This window comes from Carcharodon carcharias, chromosome 6 (genome assembly GCF_017639515.1).
Source record: "Carcharodon carcharias isolate sCarCar2 chromosome 6, sCarCar2.pri, whole genome shotgun sequence".
In the NCBI taxonomy this organism is placed as follows: domain Eukaryota; kingdom Metazoa; phylum Chordata; class Chondrichthyes; order Lamniformes; family Lamnidae; genus Carcharodon; species Carcharodon carcharias.
The window spans coordinates 34723978-34748679 of NC_054472.1; the positions used below are offsets into that span (position 1 = coordinate 34723978).

Below are 24702 nucleotides of genomic sequence, written 5' to 3' on the forward strand. Positions count from 1 at the left end.
AGGTAATATTAAATTATATATTAATAAGCAGATCTATATACCTACATAACAGGCAGCTCACCATCACCTTCTCAAGGGCAACTAGGGATGGGCAATAAATGCTGGCCCAGCCAGCGAAGCCCAAATCCTGTGAATGAATTTTAAAAAACATGTCTGTTTCTCACCCCTGCCTTGGATTTAAACACGGTACATTTTGGCCCTCCCAAACATGGTTATTAGATTAATCAATCTGGCCTATTTCCACTTAGGTCTCCATTTTAAAATTCATTAAGGAAAAACAGCATCTGTTTTCTTTATTGGCTATAAAACATTTTGGATCATCTTGAGGATATGCAAGTTATTTCTTTGGTACAAAGTTTCATTAAAGAAATTTCATATTTTTCTTACAATAACCTAAGGATAAGTTGTAAATTCTTTTATCCTCGAGTATTTTAATAATTGATGGAAGGTTTTAAGTATGTATGAGTGATGATCATCTAATCAAATCATTTTGATACTGGTAATTTATACCATTTTAAATTGCAAGATTTGCTGTTATATAATTTTGTTTCAAATTCTTGTGTTCCACAGTAAAGGAAGCTGGAAAAGACCTTACCTATCTTCTAGTGGTCTTGGTTGGGATTGGTATAACAGGTAAGAGATCTTGGCAAGACCATACTTGGAGTACTGCATACAACTTTGGTCTCCTTATTTAAGGAGAGATATACTTGCATTGGAGGCACTTTGGACAAGGTTCATTAAATTGATTCCTGGGATGAATAGGTTGCCTTATGACTTCTGAGGAAAGATTGAGCAGGTTGGGCTTCTACTGGTTGGAGTTTAGAAGAATGAAAGGTGATCTTATTGAAACATATAGGGCTGGATTTTTGTCTCCGACTCAGGAAAAGCTAGTCAGGGCAGTTCCTTATCTCGCCAGCCTGAACCTGCCACCACCCCCCATATTCGCCATAGTTTCATCTCCTTGAGATATCAAACACATTGCCATTCGTACTGCATAGAAAAAAACTCCAGACCCATTGAAAGAAAATGTTAAATCCCCTCAAGTGGGCATTGAGTTATAAAAGCAAACGTCTGCTTAGAAACCACATCAAAGACAGATAATCCTTTAATTTTTTTAAACAGGCAAACAGTATACACAGAGATAAAAACAAAAAAACTGCGGATGCTGGAAATCCAAAACAAAAACAGAATTACCTGGAAAAACTCAGCAGGTCTGGCAGCATCGGCGGAGAAGAAAAGAGTTGACATTTCGAGTCCTCATGACCCTTCGACAGAACTAGAGTTCTGTCGAAGGGTCATGAGGACTCGAAACGTCAACTCTTTTCTTCTCCGCCGATGCTGCCAGACCTGCTGAGTTTTTCCAGGTAATTCTGTTTTTGTTTTAAACAGTATACGCAACCATCTGCTGAGCTAAGTGTTTCACTGGATTTTGGATCTTGGCCAAGCATTCATAATGGATTCAGCTGTCAAAGCAAACCATTACAACTCCAGATAATGGAGCCCTTTGAAACTGAAAGAATAGATGCTAGATTTTTTTACTGAGCTACACTCAAAGGCTGCCATTCAAAGAATTCCAGGAGCAATGTGGCTGTTTTTTTTTTAAGTTAAAGCAGGAGGTCAATTCTTTTCAAAGTTAAAGCACAGTGGACATTTAAATCACATCAGATCATGACATGAGATTTCCGAAGCACTCTTCTTCAGTTTTGAATGCAAATAGCACTTTTTCCAATAGAACAGTAGTCTAATGTATTTCAACACTTAACCGTAACATTGACCAGCAAGGTCTTATCTTACTTTTTCAGAACAGAGCCCTATGATCAATCACTGCAGTAAAAACACATCTGACTTATAAGACAACATCCAGTAGTGACATTTGAAGTTGTCAAGACATTTAACACTTAGCTGCCAGAATGTTCCTGACTCTTCAGCAAGCTTCCCCCAAGGTTCCGAACTCTCTTACCTAGCTGGTTTTCCAAAAGTTTCCAAAACCCACCCAACCCGGTGAAAAAACTCTGAGACATAAAATACAAATTTCCCTTCGGCCTGTCAATGGTGACCCCACCCCCCCCGATGCCACAGGATGAACTTTGGTAGAACTAACCTTGTTGGACCTAACCTAACCGCTTCCCAGCTATGGGAAGTCTATGAGGGGCTCTTTTTGAGGGGGAGATCAAATTTCTGGTCCAGCGGTCTCAGTTTGATCATTCCTGCCCCCATTCCTGACTTTTTTGGAACAAAATACCAACCCACAAGATTCCAAGGGAGCTTGACATGGTAGATACTGAGAGGATGTTTCACCTCGTGGAGAAATCTAGAACTGGGGGGATGCAATTTCAGAATAAGGAATCTCCCATTTAAGACAGAGATGGGGAGGAATTTTTTCTCTCAGCAGTTCAATAATTTCTGGAATCCTCTTTCCCCCCCCCAAATAGCTATGGAGGCTGGGATGGTGAATATATTCAAGGTTGGAGTTAAGCAGATTTTTGATCTAGAAAGGAGTTGAGGTTTATGGCGGGTGGGGGTTGGTGGGGCAGGCAAGAAAATGGAGTTGGAACCACAGTTGGATCAGCCATGATCCAAAATCATTTTTAGCAGCTAATGAACATGCAACTTCCAAGGGACATTCAGTATTGAAAAAGATTCATCTGCTCTGTTTCACTTTAGTGATGTATGCTGGTGCCAAAACAATTGCTGATATACTTTGAATGGTAGAGCAGGCTAGAGGAGCTGAATGACCTCCTCCTGCTATTTCTTATGTTGTTATGAATAACTAACATGCAATTTTTTTAATTGCTCTTTTGGGAAGTTAGGGGGAAACAAAAGAACAAGCTTCAGTGTTTTTTTTTAAATTGTCTCCATTTTCCTAAACCATGTATACTTTTTGATTGGCTATGGACTTTCTTTGAACATTTGTTTCCTGAACTAGGTCCTCATCTAGTTCTAGAAGTTGTATGACAGTGGCCTGGGATAATTTGGTGTTGTGCAATGAGAAGGGGTTAATAATTTTGTTGTGCAGGGTCCTTTAGGGAACAGTGACCATAACATGATGGAATTCTTCATTAGGATAGAAAATGAAGAAGTCCCAATCTGAAATTAGGGTCCTAAATCTAAACAAAGGAAACAATGAAGGTATGAGCTGTGAGTTGGTTAAGATAGATTGGGGAACTTCATTAAAAGGTGGACAGGCAGTGGCTAATATTTAAAGAACAAATGTATGCATAGCTAACAGTTATAATTTCCTTTCTGGCACAAAAACACGACAGGAAAAGCAACCCAACCATGGCTAACAAAAGAAATTAAGGATAGTATTAGATCCAAAGAGGAATCACGTAAAGTTGCTAGAAAATGTAGCAAGCTTGAGAATTGGGAGCAATTTAAAATTCCGCAAAGGAGCACCGAGAGATTGATTAAGAGGGGAAAAATAGTATATGAGAGTAAACTTGCAAGGAACTGTAAAAGCTTCTATAAATATGTAAAAAGAAAAAGATTGATCAAGACAAATGTAGATCCCTTACAGTCTGAAATGGGAGAATAGAGAACAAGGAAATGGAAGAGCAATTAAACAACTACTTTAGTTTTGTCTTCCCGGAGGAAGACACAAATAACTTCCCAAAAATATTAGGGAATTCAGGGTCTAATGGGAAAAAGGAATTGAAAGAAATTAGAATTACTAAAAAAAATAGTGTTGGGGAAATTAGTGGGACTGAAAGCCAATAAATTCCCAGGGTCTGATAATCTACATCCCAGGGTACTTAAGGAGGTGGCCGTGGAAATAGTTGATGCGTTGATTGTCATCTTCCAAAATTCTATAGATTCTGGAACAGTCCTGACCGATTGGAAGATGGCAAATGTAACCACACTATTTTTAAAAAGGAGGGAGGTAATTACAGGAAATTACAGACCAATTAGCCTAACATTAGTAATAGAGTTGTGATAACAGGACACTTAGAAAATATCAACAGAATTAGATAAAATCATTTATTCATTCACAGGATGTGGGCATCGCTGGCTAGGCCTGCATTTATTGCCCATCTCTTCTTGCCCTTATTGAGAGGGCATTTAAGAGTCAACCACATTGCTTTGGGATCTGGACTCACATGTAGGCCAGACCAGGCAAGAATAGCAGGTTTCCTTCCCTGAAGGGCATTCATGAACTAGATGGTTTTTTTTACAACAATCAGACAGTGGTTCTCATCAGACTTTTAATTCCAGATTTTTATTGGATTCAAATTGGATTGGGATTCGAACTCTAGTCCCTAGAGCATTACCCTGGGTCTCTGGATTACTAGCCCAGTGACAACACCACTACGCTACCACCTTACCAAGGAGAATCAGTGGATGTGGCGTATTTGGATTTTCAGAAAACTGTTCATGACAACATAAGAAAAGTCCCACAGAAGAGGCTAGTGTGCAAAATGAAAGCACATGGGATTGGGGGTAACATATTGGCATGAATTGAGAATTGGCTAGCAGACAGGAAACGGAGAGTAGGAATAAATGGGTCTTTTTTGCAATGGCAGGCGCTGACTAGTGGGGTATCGCAGGGATCAGTGCTTGGGCCTCAGCTATTCACAATATATATCAATGATTTGGATGAGGGAACTAAATGTTACATTTCCAAGTTTGCTGATGACACAAAACTTGGTGGGAACGTGAGCGGTGAGGTGGATGTTAAGATGCTACAAGGTGACCTAGACAAGTTGAGTGAGAGGGTAAATACATGGCAGATGGAGTATAACCTGGATAAGTGTGAAGTTATCCACTTTGGTAGGAACAGCAGAATGGCAGAGTATTACTTAAATGGTGATAAATTGAAAAACTATGATGTACAAAGGGACCTGGGTATCCTTGTACACCAGTCACTGAAAGCAAGTATGCAGGCGTAATAAGCAGCTAAGAAGGCAAATGGTATGTTGATCTTCATTGCAAGAAGACTTGAGTACTGGAGCAAGAATGTCGTACTGCGCTACACAGGGCCTCGCTGAGATGACACCTAGAGTATTGTTGCAGTTTTGGTCTACTTACCTAAGAAAGAATATACTTGCCATAGAGGGAGTGCAGTGAAGATTCACCAGTCTAATTCCTGGGATGCCAGGATTGTCTTATGAGGAGAGATTGGGTCGGCTAGGCCCGTATTCACTGGAGTTTAGAAGAATGAGAGGGAATCTCATTGAAACGTATGAAATTCTGACAGAGCTAGTCAGACTGGATGCAGGGTCTAGAACAAGAGGTCACAGTCTCAGGATACGGGGTAGGCCATTTAGGATTGAGATGAGGAGAAACTTCTTCACTCAGAGGGTGGTGAACCTGTGGAATTTTCTACCACAGAAAGCTTTGGAGGCCACGTCACTGAATATATTTCCTCCTTAGATAAAATATTTCATTTGTTTTGTCAGAGCTCCTCATGGATGTGCAAGGAGACTTGAAATGGCAATTTTCCATGGGAGACAAAAATGGTGCCATGTTTTACAAAGTATATTAATGGTTGAACTTACGCAGCTAAAGTTGGAGGGAGTGGGGTTGGGAAAAGGAGGTTCCTTGTTCTCCTAAAAACTTCAGACATGGCAAAAGTTGCAACAGACTTACTCTAACATAACTCCCTATCGCTATGGAGCTATAGTCTTGCTGTTAATTCCTTGTCTCAACCACCAGGGGGAACAGGAGGAGAATGGATTTCTAAACTCTGAAGGCATCAAAGGGTATGAGGAGAGAGCAGGAATATGGCATTGCGAGAGGGGATCAGCCATGATCATATTTTTTTTATTCATTCATGGGATGTGGGCTTTGTTGGCTGTGTCAGCATTTATTGCCCATCCCAAGTTGCCCTTGAGAAGGTGGTGGTGAGCTGCCTTCTTGAACCGCTGCAATCCATGTGGTGTAGGTACACCCACAGTGCTGTTAGGAAGGGAGTTCCAGGATTTTGACCCAGCGACAGTGAAGGAACAGCGATATATTTTTAAGTCAGGATGGTGAGTGACTTGGAGGGGAACTTCCAGTTGGTGGTGTTCCCATCTATCTGCTGCCCTTGTCCTTCTAGGTGTTAGTGGTTGTGGGTTTGGAAGGTGCTGTCTAAGGAGCTTTGGTGAATTACTGCAGTGCATATTGTAGATGGTGCACACTGTTGCTACTCTGCGTTGATGGTGGATGGAGTGAGTGTGGTGGATGTGGTGCCAATCAAGCAGACTGCTTTGTCCTGGATGGTGTCCAGCTTCCCCACTGTTGTAGAAACTGCACTCATCCAGGCAAATGGGGAGTATTGCATCTCACTCCTGTCTCGTGCCTTGTAGATGGTGGACAGGCTTTGGGGAGTCAGGAGGTCAGTTACTCATCACACGATTCCTAGCCCCTGACCTGCTCTTGTAGCCACAGTATTTATATGGCTAGTCCAGTTCAGTTTCTGGTCAATGGTAACCCCCAGGATGTTGATAGTGGGGAATTCAGTGATGGTAACATCAAAGGGCAGTGGTTGGATTTTCTCTTGTTGGAGATTGTCATTGGCTGACACTTGTGTGGCACGAATGTTACTTGCCACTTGTCAGACCAAGCCTTAATGTTGTCCAGGTCTTGCTGCATTTGGACATGGAATACTTCAGTATCTGAGGAGTCGCGAATGGTGCTGAACATTGTGCAATCATAAGCGAACATCCCCACTTCTGACCTTATGATGGGAGGAAGGTCATTGATGAAGCAGGACACTACCCTGAGGAACTCCTGCAGCGATGTCCTGGAGCTGAGATGACTGACCTCCAACAACTACAACCATCTTCCCTTGTGCTCGGTATGACTCCAACCAGCAGAGAGCTTTCCCCCTGACTCCTATTGACTCCAGTTTTGCTAGGGCTCCTTGATGCCACACTTGGTCAAATGCTGCCTTGATGTCAAAGGCAGTCACTCTCACCTCAGCTCAGGAGTTCAGCTCTTTTGTCCATGTTTGAACCAAGGCTGTAATGAAGCCAGGAGCCGAGTGGCCCTGGTGGAACCCAAACTGGGCATCAGTGAGCAGATTATTGCTAAGCAAGTGCTGCTTGATAGCACTATTGATAGTCCCTTATTGAATGGCGGAGCAGGCTCAAAGGGCCCAATGATCTGATCCTGCTCCTATTTTCTTATGTTTTCTAATTTTTCTGATTTCCGCCTTCACCCCCATGCACCTGCCACACACCACCCACCCCCCCGCAATTAATTAGACTGCAGTACTCCTATGCACGTGAGAATTACATTTTGCTGTGAAGTATTGTAAAATTCTGTTCAACAAGTTAGAGATGTCTACAGCCAATGTGTGCAAGTGGCCATTTATTCATCCCAAATTAACCGAAATACAGAGAAGTTACCATTGATTTGTGTGGGGGACTGCTGCAAATACTGTCAAAACCCTGTCCTTAAACTTTTGAAAAGATTTGGTGAAATGTGGTTTGGAAACTAACTGATGTGTAAGATTAATATTTCCCTTTTACAATTACTTGTAGGATGTTATATAAACCTAATATGAATATCATCCATACACGTTTACTCATTGTTTAACATTCTTAAAACCATAGCTTGCAATTTTGCTTCTTTTGACTTAATGTCAATTCAACAAAATTATACCTTTAATGAAGCAGAAAACTGAAGTGGAACTTGTATATTGCTACTGATGAAAGGGTGGAAGAAGTTCTAAATTTTTGTTTACAGGTTACAAAACTTCAAACTTAAGTAGCCTTGTGAAGTTTAAAGTACTGTACTACATTGTCTTGGATTGGAAGTTGGGAGGGTAGAATTTAAAGTGTTTTTTTATTCTTTCACGGGATATGAGCATTGTTGGCTAGGCCAGCATTTGTTGCTCTTCCCTACTTGCCCTTGAGAAGGTGGTGGTGATCCCCCTTCCTAAACCATTGCAGTCTGTGGGGTGAAGGTACACCCACAAACCTATTAGGAAGGGAGTTCCAGGATTTTGACCCAGTGACAGTGAAGGAACAGCGATATAGTTCCGTATGTCTGGAGACTTCTGGCCCGAGAGATGGGGTATTTACTTGAGCCATGGAAATACAATTTTGAAAACAACTTTTACCCCACTGCTGACAATGTTAAAACCTGCTGTGTATCCTCCTGTTTCCAGCTGGAAATGCAATCTCAGATGAAACAACTAACTTGCTTCTAATTCAGTTCCTTGTTCCCAAGTCTTCTCATTTCACCATCTCCTCCTCCTGCACATTTATGATAATTAGGGTCTTGCAAATCCTTCGGGAGTCTCATGTGCATCCTGAAATGTACCATATATCACAGTTTCAACTTACTGCCTAAAGCTATTCATTGGCACTAAATGTCAAACTAGTTGTGGTCAACTGCCAAAAGAGACTGAGTTGGTATCTGATCAACTCCATTGTCTCTTCAACACTGGGTTCAGTTATGCTGCCATCATTCTCTGTATGGTGGCTCAGCTGAATATAATCAAACGTACTCAACAGTTTATCACTCAGCAAGATCATACCCATTCAAATCTTTCAATTTGTGTTTACAGCACCATGGAATGTTTTCATTTCAATCCACTTGCATCATTATACAGGTTGGCATAAATATATGCACAGATTGAATGACAAGCATTCCAGTGTGCCTTTTAGTTTTGATTTTCCTCCTGTTCACCTCAAACATTCAGATGTTTTCTCCTCTCCTCTAACCAAGAGGGTTATATTTTTGACTGGTCATCTGTTAATGATGATTTGAAGCAGGATTCTACATATAAACCCATTTATTACCGCCTATGACCCCTCTGAATGGGTGGCTGAGACAGGGAACTAGCAGCAAGACTGTAGTTCCATAGCGATAGGGAGTTATGTTAGAGTTAGCCTGTTGCAACATTTGGCCAAGTCTGAAGTTTTTAAAAGAACAAGGAACCTCCTTTTCCCAGCCCCACTTCAACATTAATATGCTTTGTAGAACATGGCACCATTTTTGTCTCCCATGGAAAGTTGCCATTTCAAGCCTCCTTGCACATCCAGGAGGGGCTCTGACAAAACAAATTACAGGCGTGTCTCAGTGAGTCTCCATCAACTGAGCTAGATATGTCATCATTTTACCTTGCCTTGAAGGCAAGTCCAGAAGTAGTCAAAGTGCGTATTGAACCTAGATGTCTTCTATATTCCCCAGCTTTCAGAGGGAAAAGGAGCCCTACTGAATGCAAATCAATCAAAAAAAGAAATTAATAGATAAATTCCTTTTAAAGTTTCTTTGTGGCGAAAGCACTTTATATGCTCCATACTGAAATACTATAGCACATTCCTTCTCCTTTAAAATGTGGTTCTCTCATTTCAGGTGGATTATTCTATGTAATATTTAAAGAGCTGTTTTCCTCCTCAAGTCCCAGCAAAATATATGGAGACGCCCTGAAGAAGTGTAGAGCCCACCCCGAGGTATTCAACTGTCTTTCTGATGCTTGTGTGGAGGTTCATTTATTCTTTTTAATATTTAAGTTTTGTTTGTGCATCTCACATGGCAAGCTATTGTCCCCCTATTTTGAATATTTTGCAAAGTTATAAGTGTGTTAACAGGGGTGAAGGGCTTCAGTTATGTGGAGGTACGAGAAAAGCTGTGATTGTTCTCCTTAGAGCAGAGATGGATAAGAAGCAATTTAACAGATGTCAAACTTATGAGAGGTTTTGATGGAGTAAATAAGGAGAAGTAGTTCCCACTACTGGGTAGGTTGGTAACCTGATATTATTGATTTACGATAATTCGCAAAAGAACCAGAGGGAACAGGAGGAGATTTTTTGTTTCTGCATTAAGTTGCGATGATCTGTAATATATATTGCCTAAAAGGCTAGTGGAAGCAGGTTCAGTAATAACTTTCAAAAGGAAATGGAATATATACTTGAAAAAAATTTCAGGCCTGTGGGGAAAGAACTAAGGAGTGGGACTAATTAAACAGCTCTTTCACTGCAGCAGGCATGATGGGCTGAATGGCCTCCTGGATTGACTAGGAATAGCTGTTGTGGGATTTTAATTATGTCAATTAATCTTTGCTCTAAGGGAAATGTTGTTAAGCTATTTGCGGTCTCCTCTACATTGGAGAGACCAAACGTAAACTGGGCGACCGCTTTGCAGAACACCTGCGGTCTGTCCGCAAGAATGACCCAAACCTCCCTGTCGCTTGCCATTTTAACACTCTATCCTGCTCTCTTGCCCACATGTCTGTCCTTAGCTTGCTGCATTGTTCCAGTGAAGCCCAACGCAAACTGGAGGAACAGCACCTCATCTTCCGACTAGGCACTTTACAGCCTTCCGGACTGAATATTGAATTCAACAACTTTAGATCTTGAACTCCCTCCTGCATCCCCACCCACTTTCTGTTTCTTCCCCTTTCCTTTTGTTTTTTCCAATAATTTATATAGCTTTTTCTTTTCCCACCTATTTCCATTATTTTTAAATCTTATATGCCCTGCTAGCCTTTCCACCCCATCCCCACTAGAGCTGTACCTTGAGTGCCCTACCATCCATTCTTAATTAGCACATTCGTTTAGATAATATCACTACCTTCAACGCCTCTTCTTTTGTTCTTTTGTCTGTGACATCTTTTGATTATCTGTTCCTATCACTGCTTGCTTGTTCCTACAACCACACCACCCCCCCCCCCACAACTTCTCTTCTCCCCCCCCCCCCCCCCCCCCCCGCCACCCAACCACCTTAAACCAGCTTATATTTCACCCCTTTCCTAAGATTCACTCAGTTCTGTTGAAGGGTCATGAGGACTCGAAACATCAAATCTTTTCTTCTCCGCCGATGCTGCCAGACCTGCTGAGTTTTTCCAGGTAATTCTGTTTTTGTTTTGGATTTCCAGCATCCGCAGTTTTTTGTTTTTATCTCTTTGTTAAGCTAGTGTTTATTTTGCATGTTACTTGGTTTATTTTGGGTTCTTTAACATAAATTAGTCGATCTCGCACAGTAGTGCATATGCAGGTGTTCAATTACAGCATTTAGGTCAAGATGAAGTCAGGGAATAATTGGACCGGGGAGGTAGATGATGAATAATAGGGGAGAGGAGATATGACAAAGGGATGGAACACTTACAAGCAATGAAAAGACCTTCTAGCATGTACTTTATCTCACCCAATTGTGTATCATTTTTAATATACAGAAAATCACAGAATTTTAACAGCACAGAAGGAGGCTATTCGGTCCATCGTGTCTGCACTGGCTCTCCAAATGAGCATTATGACCTGGTGCCACTGCCCTGCCTTTTCCCCGCACTCCTACACTTTGTTTCTTTTCAAATAATCATCTAATGTTCTGTTGAATGCCTCGATTGAACCTGCCTTCACCACACTACCAGGCAATGCATTCCAGACCTGACCCACTCATTGTGTGAAAAAGATTTTTCACACGTCACATTGGCTTCTCTTGCAAATCACTTTAAATCTATGCCCTCTCCTTCTTGGTCCTTTTATGAGGGGGAACAGCTTCTCCCTATCTGTCCAGCCCCCTCATTATTTTGAAAACCTCTATCAAATCTCCTCTTAGCCTTCTTCTTTCCAAGGAGAACAGTCCTAACCTCTCCAATCTATCTTCGTAACTATAGTTTCTCATCCCTGGAACCATTCTTGTAAACCTTTTCTGCACTCTCCAATGTGTTCACATTCTGCCATTAATGTGGCATCCAGAACCGTACTCTCCACTTGCCTCGATGAGTGCAGCTCCAACAACACTCAAGAAGCTCAATGTCATTCAGGACAAAGCAGCCCGCTTGATTGGCACCCCATCAACAAACATTCACTCCCTCCACTACAGTGGCCGCAGTGTGTACCATCTGCAAGATGCACTGCAGGAACTCACCAAGGGTCCTAAGACAGCATCTTCCAAACCCATATCTGCTACAATATCGAAGGAAAAGGACAGGAGATGCATGGGAACACCACCACCTCCCCAAAATCTGTCCACCATCTACAAGGCACAAGAGTGTGATGGAATACTCTCCACTTGACTGGGTGAGTGAAGCTCCAACAACACTCAACAAAGCAGCCTGCTTGACTGGCAGCTCATCCACCACCTTAAATATTCACTCACTCCACCACCAGCACACAATGGCTGCAGTGTATCACACACATACACACACCCTCTCACATTGGCCACTCCACCTGAAGTTGTGTGGTATCCTGAGAGAAGGTGTAAAAATCCTGAACAATTTGCAAAATCTGGGAAATTCCTCTCCAATCGCCTTGCCACCCTCGCCACACCTCCCGCACCCCGAACCATCCCTGGCCACTAGTCAAATAGATCAATTTGGCACTGATAATTCTATGCAGTAACTACCTATTTTTGTTTGAGGTGTTCTCTGCTTCAGTCAGAAACAGGTCCAGCTCTCTCGAAGGAATTCATCACACTAGCTGACAGCCTGTTTCAGAGGTGCACTACTCTGGGAAAAGTACCACCTCCTGACACCTAACCTAGATCTGGACTTGTAGGACATAAAATTCTGACCACTGGTCAACCCTAGCCTATTTAATTGGAACAAACTGTTTACTCAAACATAATCATTTTGTAAAACTCAGTCAAATTATGCCTAAGTCTACATTTCTCTTTTAAGTGTAGAGTCCAAGCTGCTTTAGTCTAAATGATAACTAAGATGCTTCAAACTAGGAATTGACCTAGTGGACCTCCTGCACTCTTTCAAAAGTCCCAATATTGTTCATCATCTGAGGAGTCTAAAACCAGACACAGTATTATAACTGAGGCCTGACCAAGGTCTTGTACAAGGACAAAATCTTATGCCTTGGTTTATGCAGCCCAACACCCTATCCACGTTAGCTATCACTTCATGGCATTGCTCAAGAACCTTTGGAGATTATGCTCTAGAATGTCCAGATTTTTTTCTCCTGCCTGCTTTAGTCACTGTTCCTGAGGGGTTCAGCATTCACTCTACCTACCTACATTGCACTTTCTTAAGTTAAATATCATTTCCTAGTCACAAGCCCAATCCCCCAACACAACAAGATCTGCCTGAAGCAATCTAATATTTTCTGCGGTCTTGACACTTGCACAAAATTTAGTATCATCTGCACATTTGCAGATCATGCCCCAACACCTGTATCAGTAATAAACATCACAAAGATCAACAGTCCCAACACCAGTCCGTGTGGGACACCACAAGTGACTGATCTCCAAGCGATCCAAATCCACCTATAACTATTTTCTACTGCCTTCCGGCCAGTTCTTAATCCAGGCAAGTAAATTACTAATAATACCAGAGGCTTTAATCTTGTAGATTAAGGTTTTCTTTAAGTAACCTCCATTAAGACTGAATTTTATTCCCTCATTGTGGGAAATGATGGTGACCTTCAACAAATGCAATCAAATTTGTAAGAAAGCGCGACATTTTTTTCGAAGTCATGTTTAGCATCCCTCATGTCCCTCTCTATTCAATCATACATTGCATCCCTAATAATTCCCTTAATCATCTTTCCTTTTACTGACTTCAAACTAATTGGCCTATAGTTACCCTGGTCCATCTTTTCTTGTTTAAAGATGGGGATTATGTTAGTCCCCTTCCAGTCTGGGGGAGCCATCCCTGAGTGCAGTGAGCTTTTAAAGATATGGGCAACAGGATCACAAAGTGCTTACTTAATAATTCCACCTTTACCCATGAGTCCTTCATAACCTGCCCCCGAATATCTACCAATGGTCCAATACAGTTTGACAGTTCTCTGACTCCTAGCATAAACTGAATAGCTTTTTGCATTACTTCCACGATTGTCTATGATCCTCTTTTCCATTATCCTTTTAACTGACTTAATATTGGAAGGGACAGAGGGGAGGAGAAAGGGAATATAGGAAGTGTTGGGATATGTAGGAGAACAGGAATGGAACTAGCCAGCCATTCATTAAACTTGAAAATCAGAAAAAGGAGGGATTGACTAGCTCTCCATCCTTCCTTGACTGCAAGTGGCATTGATTTCAAAACCTTCAGGTCAGTAGGACTGTGATATCTATTCTCAGCATCACCAAACTGCAATTTTGATCCACCGGTGCTAGAACCATTGACAACTCACTTTCTAGTTGGAGATTAGACACTGGTTCACCCAATGTTGTGGCCAGTCTGGGACTGTCACTTCTGGGCGATTGAAGAAGCCTACTGGAGCAAAAGGAGGCCCCAGTGTCTCTACTGTATGAAAATATAACAGCATTCTTCGAGATAATCTAGCCTGAAGTTAGTTTATGTTTTAGCTGGGAACTTAAACTAGGAATTTGCCATTTAAAAATGTGATCTGAGCGCCACCTCTAGGCATGTTGCATGGAATTTGATGACCCATCAATTTTAATATACTGTAATAACAGTAAAGCTATTTTGCAAATGTTCATGACTGTTGGACATGAAATATTTTTCATTTCTGGCAAACACTGTTGGGTCAGTAATAACTTCCTCTATTCTGCCTGGTCTATTTGTCCCAGACCCAATCTCACTCTACAGTCTTCTCTACATTAGAGAAACGAAGTGCAGATTAGATGACCACTTCTGTACTATCTGCAAGTGTGACCCTGACTTCCTGTAGCTTACTGCTTTAACCACTACACGCACCCTGCCCCCTCGCCTCCAAGTTCCCTACCTGACCCCTACTGTCACTGGCCTTGTACATCATTCCAAAAAAGCTCAACACCAGCTTCAAGAAGAGTATCTTGTCTTTTTCTATGGCTTCCTGACACTATTTCTAGGTTAGATGTTGATTTCAGTAATTTCAGAATTTAGGTATATGCATCTTTTGCAATAAAAGCAAAATATCGCAACACATCTCTCCAGCTCTGAAGAATCATATAGACTCAAAATGTTAACTCCGTTTCTCGCTCCACAGATGCTGCCAGACCTACTGAGTTTTCCGAGCATTTTCTGTCCATATTTTTAAACCTGTTTTAACTTCATACCCAATCCCACCCCCACCCCCAGAGTTATTCATGTTCCCCAGCTCTTGTCACATTTCCCCAGGCCCATCACTTCCTTAAACAAAAGGACAAATGCAGATGCTGAAAATCTGAAATTATAAACAGAAAATGCTGGAACCTCAGCAGGTCAGTATGCATCTGTGACAAGTTAATGTTTCCAATTTAGAATCCTTCATCAGAATACACACACTGGTGGAATTTTCCCATCCCACCTATGGCGGGTTTCATGGTGGGCAGAGAATCCAGAAGCAAGCAAAATGTCGCGAATCTGCCATCGTAAAAAGAGGTTGCAGTATTCCCAATGGTGTGTTTATGGCGGGTCGGATATCCCGTGGACTAGTGGCATGAATGCCATTTGCATTCATTAACATGTCATGAATGCTCATTAAAACAGCTGCACGCCGGACTCTTGTCAGGCCTTCCAATCTTGCATCACACCAGTGGGAAATTACATCAGCCTCAAATTCATTTGAAAAGAGGTGGCATGCACAAGTCGGACCTCACTTCGCTGGTAACTTTGAGGTAAGTGAAACATACATAGCCTGCCTGTCATAGCACTGCGCCAGTCTTGTTGCGATGAATGCCACACTGCTGGGGCTGTAGGGTTGGTCTGCTCCTGCTCTTTGCCTACATTGATCCGAGGAACATCATTGTGCTGTGGTACTCATGCAGGCTTCCACTTTCAGAAACTAGTGCTTCAAGTAGGACTGAGAGACGAGAGTGGGGTTGATGAACATGATGGGGGAAATTGGGAAGGAAGACTGTGGAATGGCAATGAGGGGAAGGGTAAACACGAGGGAGGCAACAGGGAGGAAAGGCTGCGGATTGCAGTGAGGAGGGAGGGCGAACGCAAGGGGGGCCTTTCTGGGGTCATCCTCTTCTTGCCGCAGGAGCAGACTTAGAAAGAAAGGAGGAAGACCTCCTTGCGATAAAAGCCACTGAAAACCAATGGCTTCATTAGCACTATTAAAGGGCTACTCAGAACTCAGTCGCTTCACATCACAGTTGCTGCATCTCAAGTAACACATTGGGAATGCAGGCAATGGTGAAGGAGGCACAACTGTATCATATATGTCATTCCATCAATGAAGGCCTGTCACACGTTCACCAGATGTGGCATTCCTAGTGGGCCAAAGGACATCCACTCATTGACCATGAGCAACTGATTGGTCATTAATATGCCACATCAGAGATTGGAGCACAGAGCTAGATTGAGTCACTCATCTCACTGAAACTTTAGCATCCCACGCAGGGCTCAATATGTTACATATCTGCGAATGCCATCTTGGTAACCTCAATGTGCGTGCTAGTGTCTCAGGGACAAGGCAACATCATCCGCCATGCAGGTAGGGCATGAAAAACTATGGACTCTTACTGTCTCCCAACGTACCATCTTCTGATCTTCACTTTCTTTTCCCTTGAATCATTAATGTCTTCAATGTTTCCTTTCAGAGAGAAAGCAAAAGCACATATGGGTCAAGGGCCAAATGCTGCCTTTGTTGGGGTTCGAATGCAACGGAAGAGGCAAAGTGAGGAGGGGCAACTCCACGCACAGCTCCAGCAGGAGGGAGGTGGTCAGGCGGAGCCAGAGCATGAATAGGAGGGTCAGGAGGAGAGACATAGACAACCAGGGCAACTCGCGGGGCCTAGGGCTTCTATTAGAAGAGGCTCCTATTTACAAATGAGTGACAGGCAATGCTATGCATGTGTGTGCTTGTCCTGAGCTCTGGTACATCACATATGTCACATCCTTCGTGAAGACCTATGCCATGTAGAGTTGGAGGGTATCCCCTGCCAGTGGCTTTGAAGGTGACCACAGCACTCAATTCCTTAGCCTCCTGTTCTTTCCAAGGGGCAACAGGGAACCTGTGTGGCATCTCTCAGTTGGCAACACATCAATGCATGAAGGAGGTCACAGATGCCCTTTATAGGAAGGCCCATCATTATGTCAAGTTTGCTCTGGATGAAGATAGCCAAGCTGCAAGATTCACTGGCTTCGCAGCCATCTTAGGCTCCCAAGAGTACACGGTACAATGGATTGTACCCATGTGGCTTTACAAGCTCCATGGCAGCAGGCCCTATTGTTTATAAACTGCAAGGGCTACCATTCCATCAATGTACAACTGGTGTGTGATCACTGGAAACATATACTGCACGTTTGTGTGCAATACCCTGGGAATTACCACGATTCCTACATCATGAGTCACTCCCAGGTGCCTGAGATTTTTGAGGAGCCATTAAGTTTGCAGGGATGGCTGCCTGGGAATGGGGAGTACTCACTGAAACACTGGCTGATGACACCAGTGCATTGCCCTCAGAGTTGTTTTGAGGAGATGCACAATGCTGCTCACAGCTCCACATGATCCCCTATAGAGCAGACCATAGGGCTTCTGAAGATGCATTTCAGATGCTTGGACCGCTCAGGTGGCTCACTCCAATACACTCCCAATAGGGTTTCCCGCATCATTGCAGAGTGTTGGGCCCTTCACAATCTGGCTATGCAGAGAGATGAACCCTTGCCAGAGGATGAGCTGGAGAAGGATGAGAGCTCATCGGAGGCTGAAGATCTGGAGGCCCAGCAACTCATGAGGCTGCTGAGGGTCATTATGAGCACGATCACACCACGGAGGAAGGGAGACATGGGAGGCATGCCTGTGATACGTCAATCACTGACAGGTTCCAGGAAGAATAAAGTGAGGGAATATGGCCACATCTTTCCTAGCCCTCAACGCCATTTTCTTTCATCTCAGGGGTTGTCCACCTACTTGCAGCAAGAACGAGTCCTACATTCACATTTGCGCTTCCTGATCTCATGAGTCATCAGGCCATGATCTTTGCTTTGATCCATGGGGCTCTGTGAGTGAGCTTACTCTTGGAACTGAGAGACCACTTGGAACAAGAGCGATGCGTGAGAAGACATGAAACCTTTGCTGCCATATAATGATGCAAACACTGCTGCGACTGAGATGTAGACGTGCCTAGGGATTTCTTCCTCCTGTGTGTGCTGATGAGCTGCCGTCACTCAGTGGTGCCCCTTGAGGAAGAAGGGATAGAAATGCTTACATCACACACTTCAAGTAAAGATTTTAACACATCTCCCTGACGTCACACAAGGGTGCGGAGACTAGTTCAATTGTGGTTGACATCACAGGAATGTAAATCTCACAGTGGAACACTATCACTGAGTGGGAGGAAGGCTAAACCTCAAAATAAGAGGATTCCAAAGTACAAAATCACAATGCCTTCAGTTGACAGGAACATTCACATAACCATCAATTATATTAACAAAAATGCAATTTATTTACATGTCTAGCACACCCGTGACCCAAAAGTGACATCAGTTTTTCTTAACTCTCCTAACTCTACCGTTATGCCTGGGTGCAGCCCCGACATCTTCAGCAGAGGTGACTGCTACATCCTGATGTCTGTGATGACCTTGATGGATGTCCTCTGGTGGCCTGAGGCCTGGAGAGCCTTGGCCTGATAAGGGTCACCTGCTCAGTGGCCTGAGAAGCTGGAATGGATGGGGTCACAGGTAGAGGGGGCTGTGAGTGGCTGCACACCCTTGGAGTGTCCTGAGAGGAGACCCTCGGGGTGTCCAGCTGGCACTCATCTCCCCCCCCCCCCCCCATGTGGGTGCCAGAGGGCCCCGTCCTGACTCCTGCAAGAGATGCCTGGAAGGAGGTCAAGGTGCCTTGTCCTGATGTCACCTACATCATGATGGTGCCCACCAGGGTGCATGGCCATGGATGCAGGGCCGAACAGAAATCCTGCTGGACCAAGGTCTCCACTGTGGTCGTCAGCCTTCCCATGCTGACCTCAAGGCATTCACATTTTGGAGCTACAATATCAGACAGAACACGGATGGACTCCTTCATTGTTCACTTTAGTCTGCTGAGTGACTATTGAGCTCCTGCCTGATGTTCCGCCGCCTGTTGCATCTCCAGCATTGATTTGGTGGCCGCTTCCAGAGGCTCATCATCTGACTCTGACTGAGCTGGTGACCGGTCTCCGAGTGTCAGAGACCTGGGCTGCCCCTGCCTCCAACTGCTGCAGCAACATTTCAGTGAGGTGTCCCCAGAAAGTGAGCCCGAGCCTAATGTGCCCCACCGACGTGTCTGTCTCTGAGCTTGTGGAGGGTGCATGTGAGTTCCATGACAGTTCTTCCTGAGCTTCCCCTTTGGATGAAGTCTGTGGTGCGGGACTGGCTTGGGGGTCTCGATCTGCTGGTGCCTAAAAAATAGAGTTTCAGTTAATGAGCATGAGCTAGTTAAGCCTGCATGTGACTCACTGTGAATGTCAGGATTTGATGAGGTGATGATACTGTGATCCATGCTAGGTTGCTGGGAGAGGCTGATCTCCCCTTCCCCACAGGAGCTATCCCTGTCCTCCCCAGTCAGCATGGCTGAAACCTCAAACTCAATGAGGGCAATGATGTCAGCCCCCGCAACCCCTCCCACTCTCTCTCATACCTGTTGTGCACCAGCTTGGCCTGTATGAAGAAAGAAAGGCATGTGATGAGAAGGGATGGAGCAGAGGTTGGGTGAGATGCATGTCCCCTGTGTGTGGTGAGCCCTCCCCAGAAGGGCCATAGAATGGAGCGTGAGCAACATGACAGATGGGATGATGGTGATGTAAATGCTTCAGTGAGAGTGCTGATATGTATCCCCTGCTAATGGTTGCTTAAGATCCCTGAAGAGAGTAGCCGTTTGAGTGCATGATGCCATGATGAGAGTTTGATATTGGAGGGAGTTGAAGGATGACTTACCCTGATGAAGAAGATGAGATCATTCACCCTCTTCATGCACTGGGTTGCATTTTGGGCGCAGGTGCCAGCCGCACTAACCTGCTCTCCGACGGCCTCCCAGGCTGGAGATGTGAGGCTGCTCTGCTTCCTGGAGCCATCCATGGGATAGCATGTGTGCCTTTGCGCCTGCACCTCTCTGATCAAGGCCTGGAGGGCCTGGTGCGTGAAGTGTTGCTTTCTTCAGGCCTTCCTCTTCTGGCTGCCAGATGTCTCTGGTGGGCTGGAGAGAGTGAGATTGTGTGCTGGACTTGCCTTTAAATATGGCGCCCAGACCTTTGAACCCACCAGCTGACAGCAGGTGGACAAATCAGCTCGCAACCCGCCAGGTGATTCAGACCAATGCACATCTTTGCATAATTAATGATCCTCCAAGATCAAAATCGGGCAAGAGTTTCCACCATTCAGGACAGCAGGGTGCCAAAACCATCCGCCACCACACTTAGTCTCATTAATAAAAATTCTGCCCACAGTCTCTTTAACATGCGAATACTTCTGTCCATCACTTGACCTATTAACATAATTTCAGTCATGATTCCCCTCTCGATTTATCTGTTCCCCTGTTCTGATTGTATCAACTCCTGTGCACCAGTTCTGAAGAAAGGTTCACATTTGAAACATGAACTTGGCTGCTCTCTCTGAGATGCTGACTGGCCAGTTCCATCATTTCAAGTTTTTGTTTCAGAGTTCCAGCAACTGCAGTATTTTGATTTTTGCCTTTGCTTTGAAAAAACTTAAGCTTTCATTTTTTTAAAGTTTGATTTCTAATTCTTAAATGAGAAATTTCTGAACAGATGGTTGCAGCACCAAAGTTTAAACTAAGTGAAATGCCAAGTCTATCAGATGGAGTAAATGACACCCCCCACAGGGCCCTTGCTCATCATGGTGTATCTCCGAGCTCTAATTTATCATGCTTTTTCTCACTTAGCAGTGTCCCTGCCAAATGGAGATATGAATTATGCATTGGAAGAAAACATACGCACTATGCCAAGTATTTTGCATGGGACAATATTTGCGCAGATCTTGTTAGCCTTTTGCTGCCAGAATCATTGGTAATTTAGTAGAAGCCAAGACGTGGGGTTAAGACTTATAGTGCAGGACACCATGGAATGAAATTGGTGGTGGGCAGTAGCTCAAAATGGATGATAACATATCAGCAAGCTGATTTACACGCTGTCCAATTTTCTTTTCAAAAGAAAACCGGCAAGTGCATGAAACAAATGTTCTGCATTACGATAATGACTGCACTTCAAAAGCACTTTGTTGACTACAAAGAACTTTAGGATGTCCTGAGATGAAAAAGCACTAAATAGTTTCTTTCCTTACTGATTCACTTAGACTTCTACCCAAAACCAGTTTCACTGTCCGATACCAATTTCACCCTTGCCCACCAATAATAATGATAAGGAAATAACCTGTCACTAATGTACTGTGCTCTTCTTTGGTATCATTTCTCTAAACTGGGAAAGGTGAGTAGCACTGGAATACTTCAATGAGGGTGGAATAGTTAAATTTTTTAACAGCCATATACTGGTCTAATACAGACTGCACAAACGCGGTTAAGGTTTTAACTTTTCTCTTTAACTGCAAGCCACCATTCTGGTGTTGACTGGGTTCCAACTTCTAATGCGCTTCATCTGCTTTCAGCTGGCTCTTTAGGAAGGGCAAAATCAAACAGATGGAGCAGTAAGTGAGCTTGTATTTTCCCTGTAAGGAGCACCCTTGCTTGTCCAAACTGCTGATTGATGGTTGTTTGATTATCAAATATCCATTTTGCCATTATAAGATACACTTTTGAAGTTGTTCCACACAGATTAGAACTGGACCAGATCTGATGTTGTTTTAAACTTAGTGCATCATTTTAACAACAGCAATAACAATTTTTAATTTTCCATTTAATCTACCTTATAGGAACTGTCTTGCTATAAACAAAATAACTGGTCCATGAAGTAATTTGTATTCTGTTCCAAATTAGCAGACTTGGCTATCATCCAGCAAAGAGAATTTTCTCAAGCAATGCAATACCTGTTTAGTACCCCGAACAAAGGAATTGAGTGCAACAGTTGTCATACATGTTTTTCTATGGTTGTTCATTTTTAGCCAATGACTACTTTTGTCAGTTCTTCTCTGTTGTAACCTCCAAATTTTGCACTTTTCCCATCATTTTTACTTTTCTCAATTTGTTAATCCTTTAAAAAAAATCATTGGCCCTGAGCTCTAAATACAACATAGTACTTATTCTTCAGGGCCCTCAACCATGTCCGGCCCATCTCCCGCGCATCCGCCCTCATGCCCTCTCCTCCCTCCCAGAAACATGATAGGGTTCCCCTTGTCCTCACTTATCACCCCACCAGCCTCCGCATTCAAAGGATCATCCTCCGCCATTTCCGCCAACTCCATGATGCCACCACCAAACACATCTTCCCTTCACCCCCCCATCGGCATTCCGTAGGGATCGTTCCCTCCAGGACACCCTGGTCCACTCCTCCATCACCCCCTACTCCTCAACCCCCTCCTATGGCATCACCCCATGCCCACGCAAAAGATGTAACACCTGCCCCTTCACTTCCTCTCTCCTCACTGTCCAAAGGCCCAAACACTCCTTTCAAGTGAAGCAGCATTTCACTTGCATTTCCCCCAACTTAGTCTACTGCACTCGTTGCTCCTAATGTGGTCTCCTCCATATTGGAGAGACCAAACGTAAACTGGGCGACCACTTTGCAGAACATCTGCGGTCTGTCCGCAAGAATGACCCAAACCTCCCTGTCGCTTGCCATTTTAACACTCCACCCTGCTCTCTTGCCCACATGTCTGTCCTTGGCTTGCTGCATTGTTCCAGTGAAGCCCAACGCAAACTGGAGGAACAATACCTCATCTTCCGACTAGGCACTTTACAGCCTTCCAGACTGAATATTGAATTCAACAACTTTAGATCTTGAGCTCCCTCCTCCATCCCCACCCCCTTTCTGTTTCTTCCCCCTCCTTTTGTTTTTTCCAATAAATTATATAGATTTTTCTTTTCCCATCTATTTCCATTATTTTTAAATCCTTTATGCTCCCCCCACCCCCAGTAGAGCTATACCTTGAGTGCCCTACCATCCATTCTTAATTAGCACATTCGTTTAGATAATATCACCAACTTTAACACCTATGTGTTCTTTTGTTCTGTTGTCTGTGACATCTTTTGATGATCTGCTTCTATCACTGCTTGTTTGTCCCTACATCCACACCAACCCCCTCCACTTCTCTCCCCCCACCCAAACCACCCCCCCCCCCACACACACACACACACACACACCTTAAACCAGCTTATATTTCACCCCTTTCTTGGATTCACTCAAGTTCTGTCGAAGGGTCATGAGGACTTGAAACGTCAACTCTTTTCTTCTCCGCTGATGCTGCCAGACCTGCTGAGTTTTTCCAGGTAATTCTGTTTTTGTTCTGGATTTCCAGCATCTGCAGTTTTTTTGTTTTTATACTTGTTCTTCCTTCTCACTGCATCCTCAATACATTATTAAGTGCATCACGTATCTGATTCTGGTTCATTCTTTGCAGGACTTCAATATGAGGGAGAGAAAAAGTGGAAGAGAATAAAATAACCAAAATGATTCATTCAATAATTAACCAGTCTCCCAATGGAATAGAGTAAACCAAACCAAACTAATTAAAATAGCCTTATTGAATACAATATCACATCTTCCCATGGGTTTTGAACTCTCAATCTGAGTTTTTAGTCCAATATCATAACCACTAGATCACTTCTAATTAAAGTGGTACCTTGTCTATTTTTTTAATAAAGAAAACTTGTGCCACAGTATGCCACCTTAAGTGTACAGCACACAGTGGGGCCCTAAAATTATCCCCTGTAATACTGGAGTACAAACATGTAACACATTTGTTCAAAATTCCTCTCTGCTATGTTAGCAGTGATGCTAACTCATTTAAAATAACTGGGTTAATGCCTTTACTGTCTTGTGGGGAGAGAAATTCCAGAGAATGCATCAAGTATTTTCTATACTTATCTAATTTCAGGGCCTGAGTAAATCTTCACTCTTATCTCCCAAGTGGTACAGAACTCATACAGATAAGCTGTAAATCTGTTGAACTTGTGAGCTCACAATTGCTGAAGAGCTAATATTTGCTTAAGATGAAGACAAGCTGTGTTGCTGGTCGAGGAGCTGGCATTTGTTTCTCTGCTCTGCTTCTGATACATTACCAATACACCCCTGTAATTATTTTACATGCTTGCTTAGTGTGTGTCTCCCCTGCCTATATGATGTACATGTATCAGTATGTACAGTGAGCAATTCTGATGGAAGCAGGTTCCTATGAAATCCATGTTGCTGTTTTTTGGCCCTTTTGTTCCTATCCTACTAAGGGATGTATTATTATATCAAAATCAGAGTATAATGCACCTTTTTTTGCACAGAATATGGAAGAGAGTTTGTGATTAATATCACAAAACTTTACAACAGTATGTATATAATTTGAATGCCTAGTTTTAAGAACAGCTTGTGTTCACAGATAATTGGAGCACTGGGAGAACCTATAAAAGGTTATGGAGAGACATCTCGACGCGGTAGAAGACGACATGTCAGGTAAATTAAGATTCAACATAGTAAAGATTGTTATGTGCCTCTTCAGTAAATTTAACACATTAAAGATTGTCAATAAAGATGGTACCTTTTCTCGTTGATGGAGGATTTGTCTTCACCTTCCATCCCTACAACAACTTGGATTTGTATAGCACCTTTTAATGTAGTAAAATGTTCCGAGGCGTTTCACAGGAATATTGCCAAACAAAATTTGACCCTGAGCTACATAAGAACATGTTAGACCAGATGACCAAATCTTGGTCAAAGAAGTAGGTTTCAAGGGACGCCTGAAAGAAATCAGCGACCATTTTACGTCCCTCTGAACTAGCATGGAAATCAGGAAGGATATATAACAATTGGCCAATCTGTTATCGCCTGGCTTACATATCATAACAAGTTAAA

General features: G+C 43.2%; 1 protein-coding gene across 2 annotated transcripts in view; it reads left to right on the forward strand.

The window, feature by feature from the left end:
* The window catches only part of timm21 (translocase of inner mitochondrial membrane 21), a 62248-nt gene that overhangs the window by 12074 nt on the left and 25472 nt on the right, over positions 1 to 24702 (forward strand). For both annotated transcript variants that reach the window (XM_041189128.1, XM_041189127.1), the window contains exons 2-4: positions 571 to 633; positions 9289 to 9386; positions 24230 to 24303. In XM_041189128.1, coding sequence (XP_041045062.1) covers positions 571 to 633; positions 9289 to 9386; positions 24230 to 24303 — 235 coding nt within the window. The remainder of the gene's footprint in view (positions 1 to 570; positions 634 to 9288; positions 9387 to 24229; positions 24304 to 24702) is intronic.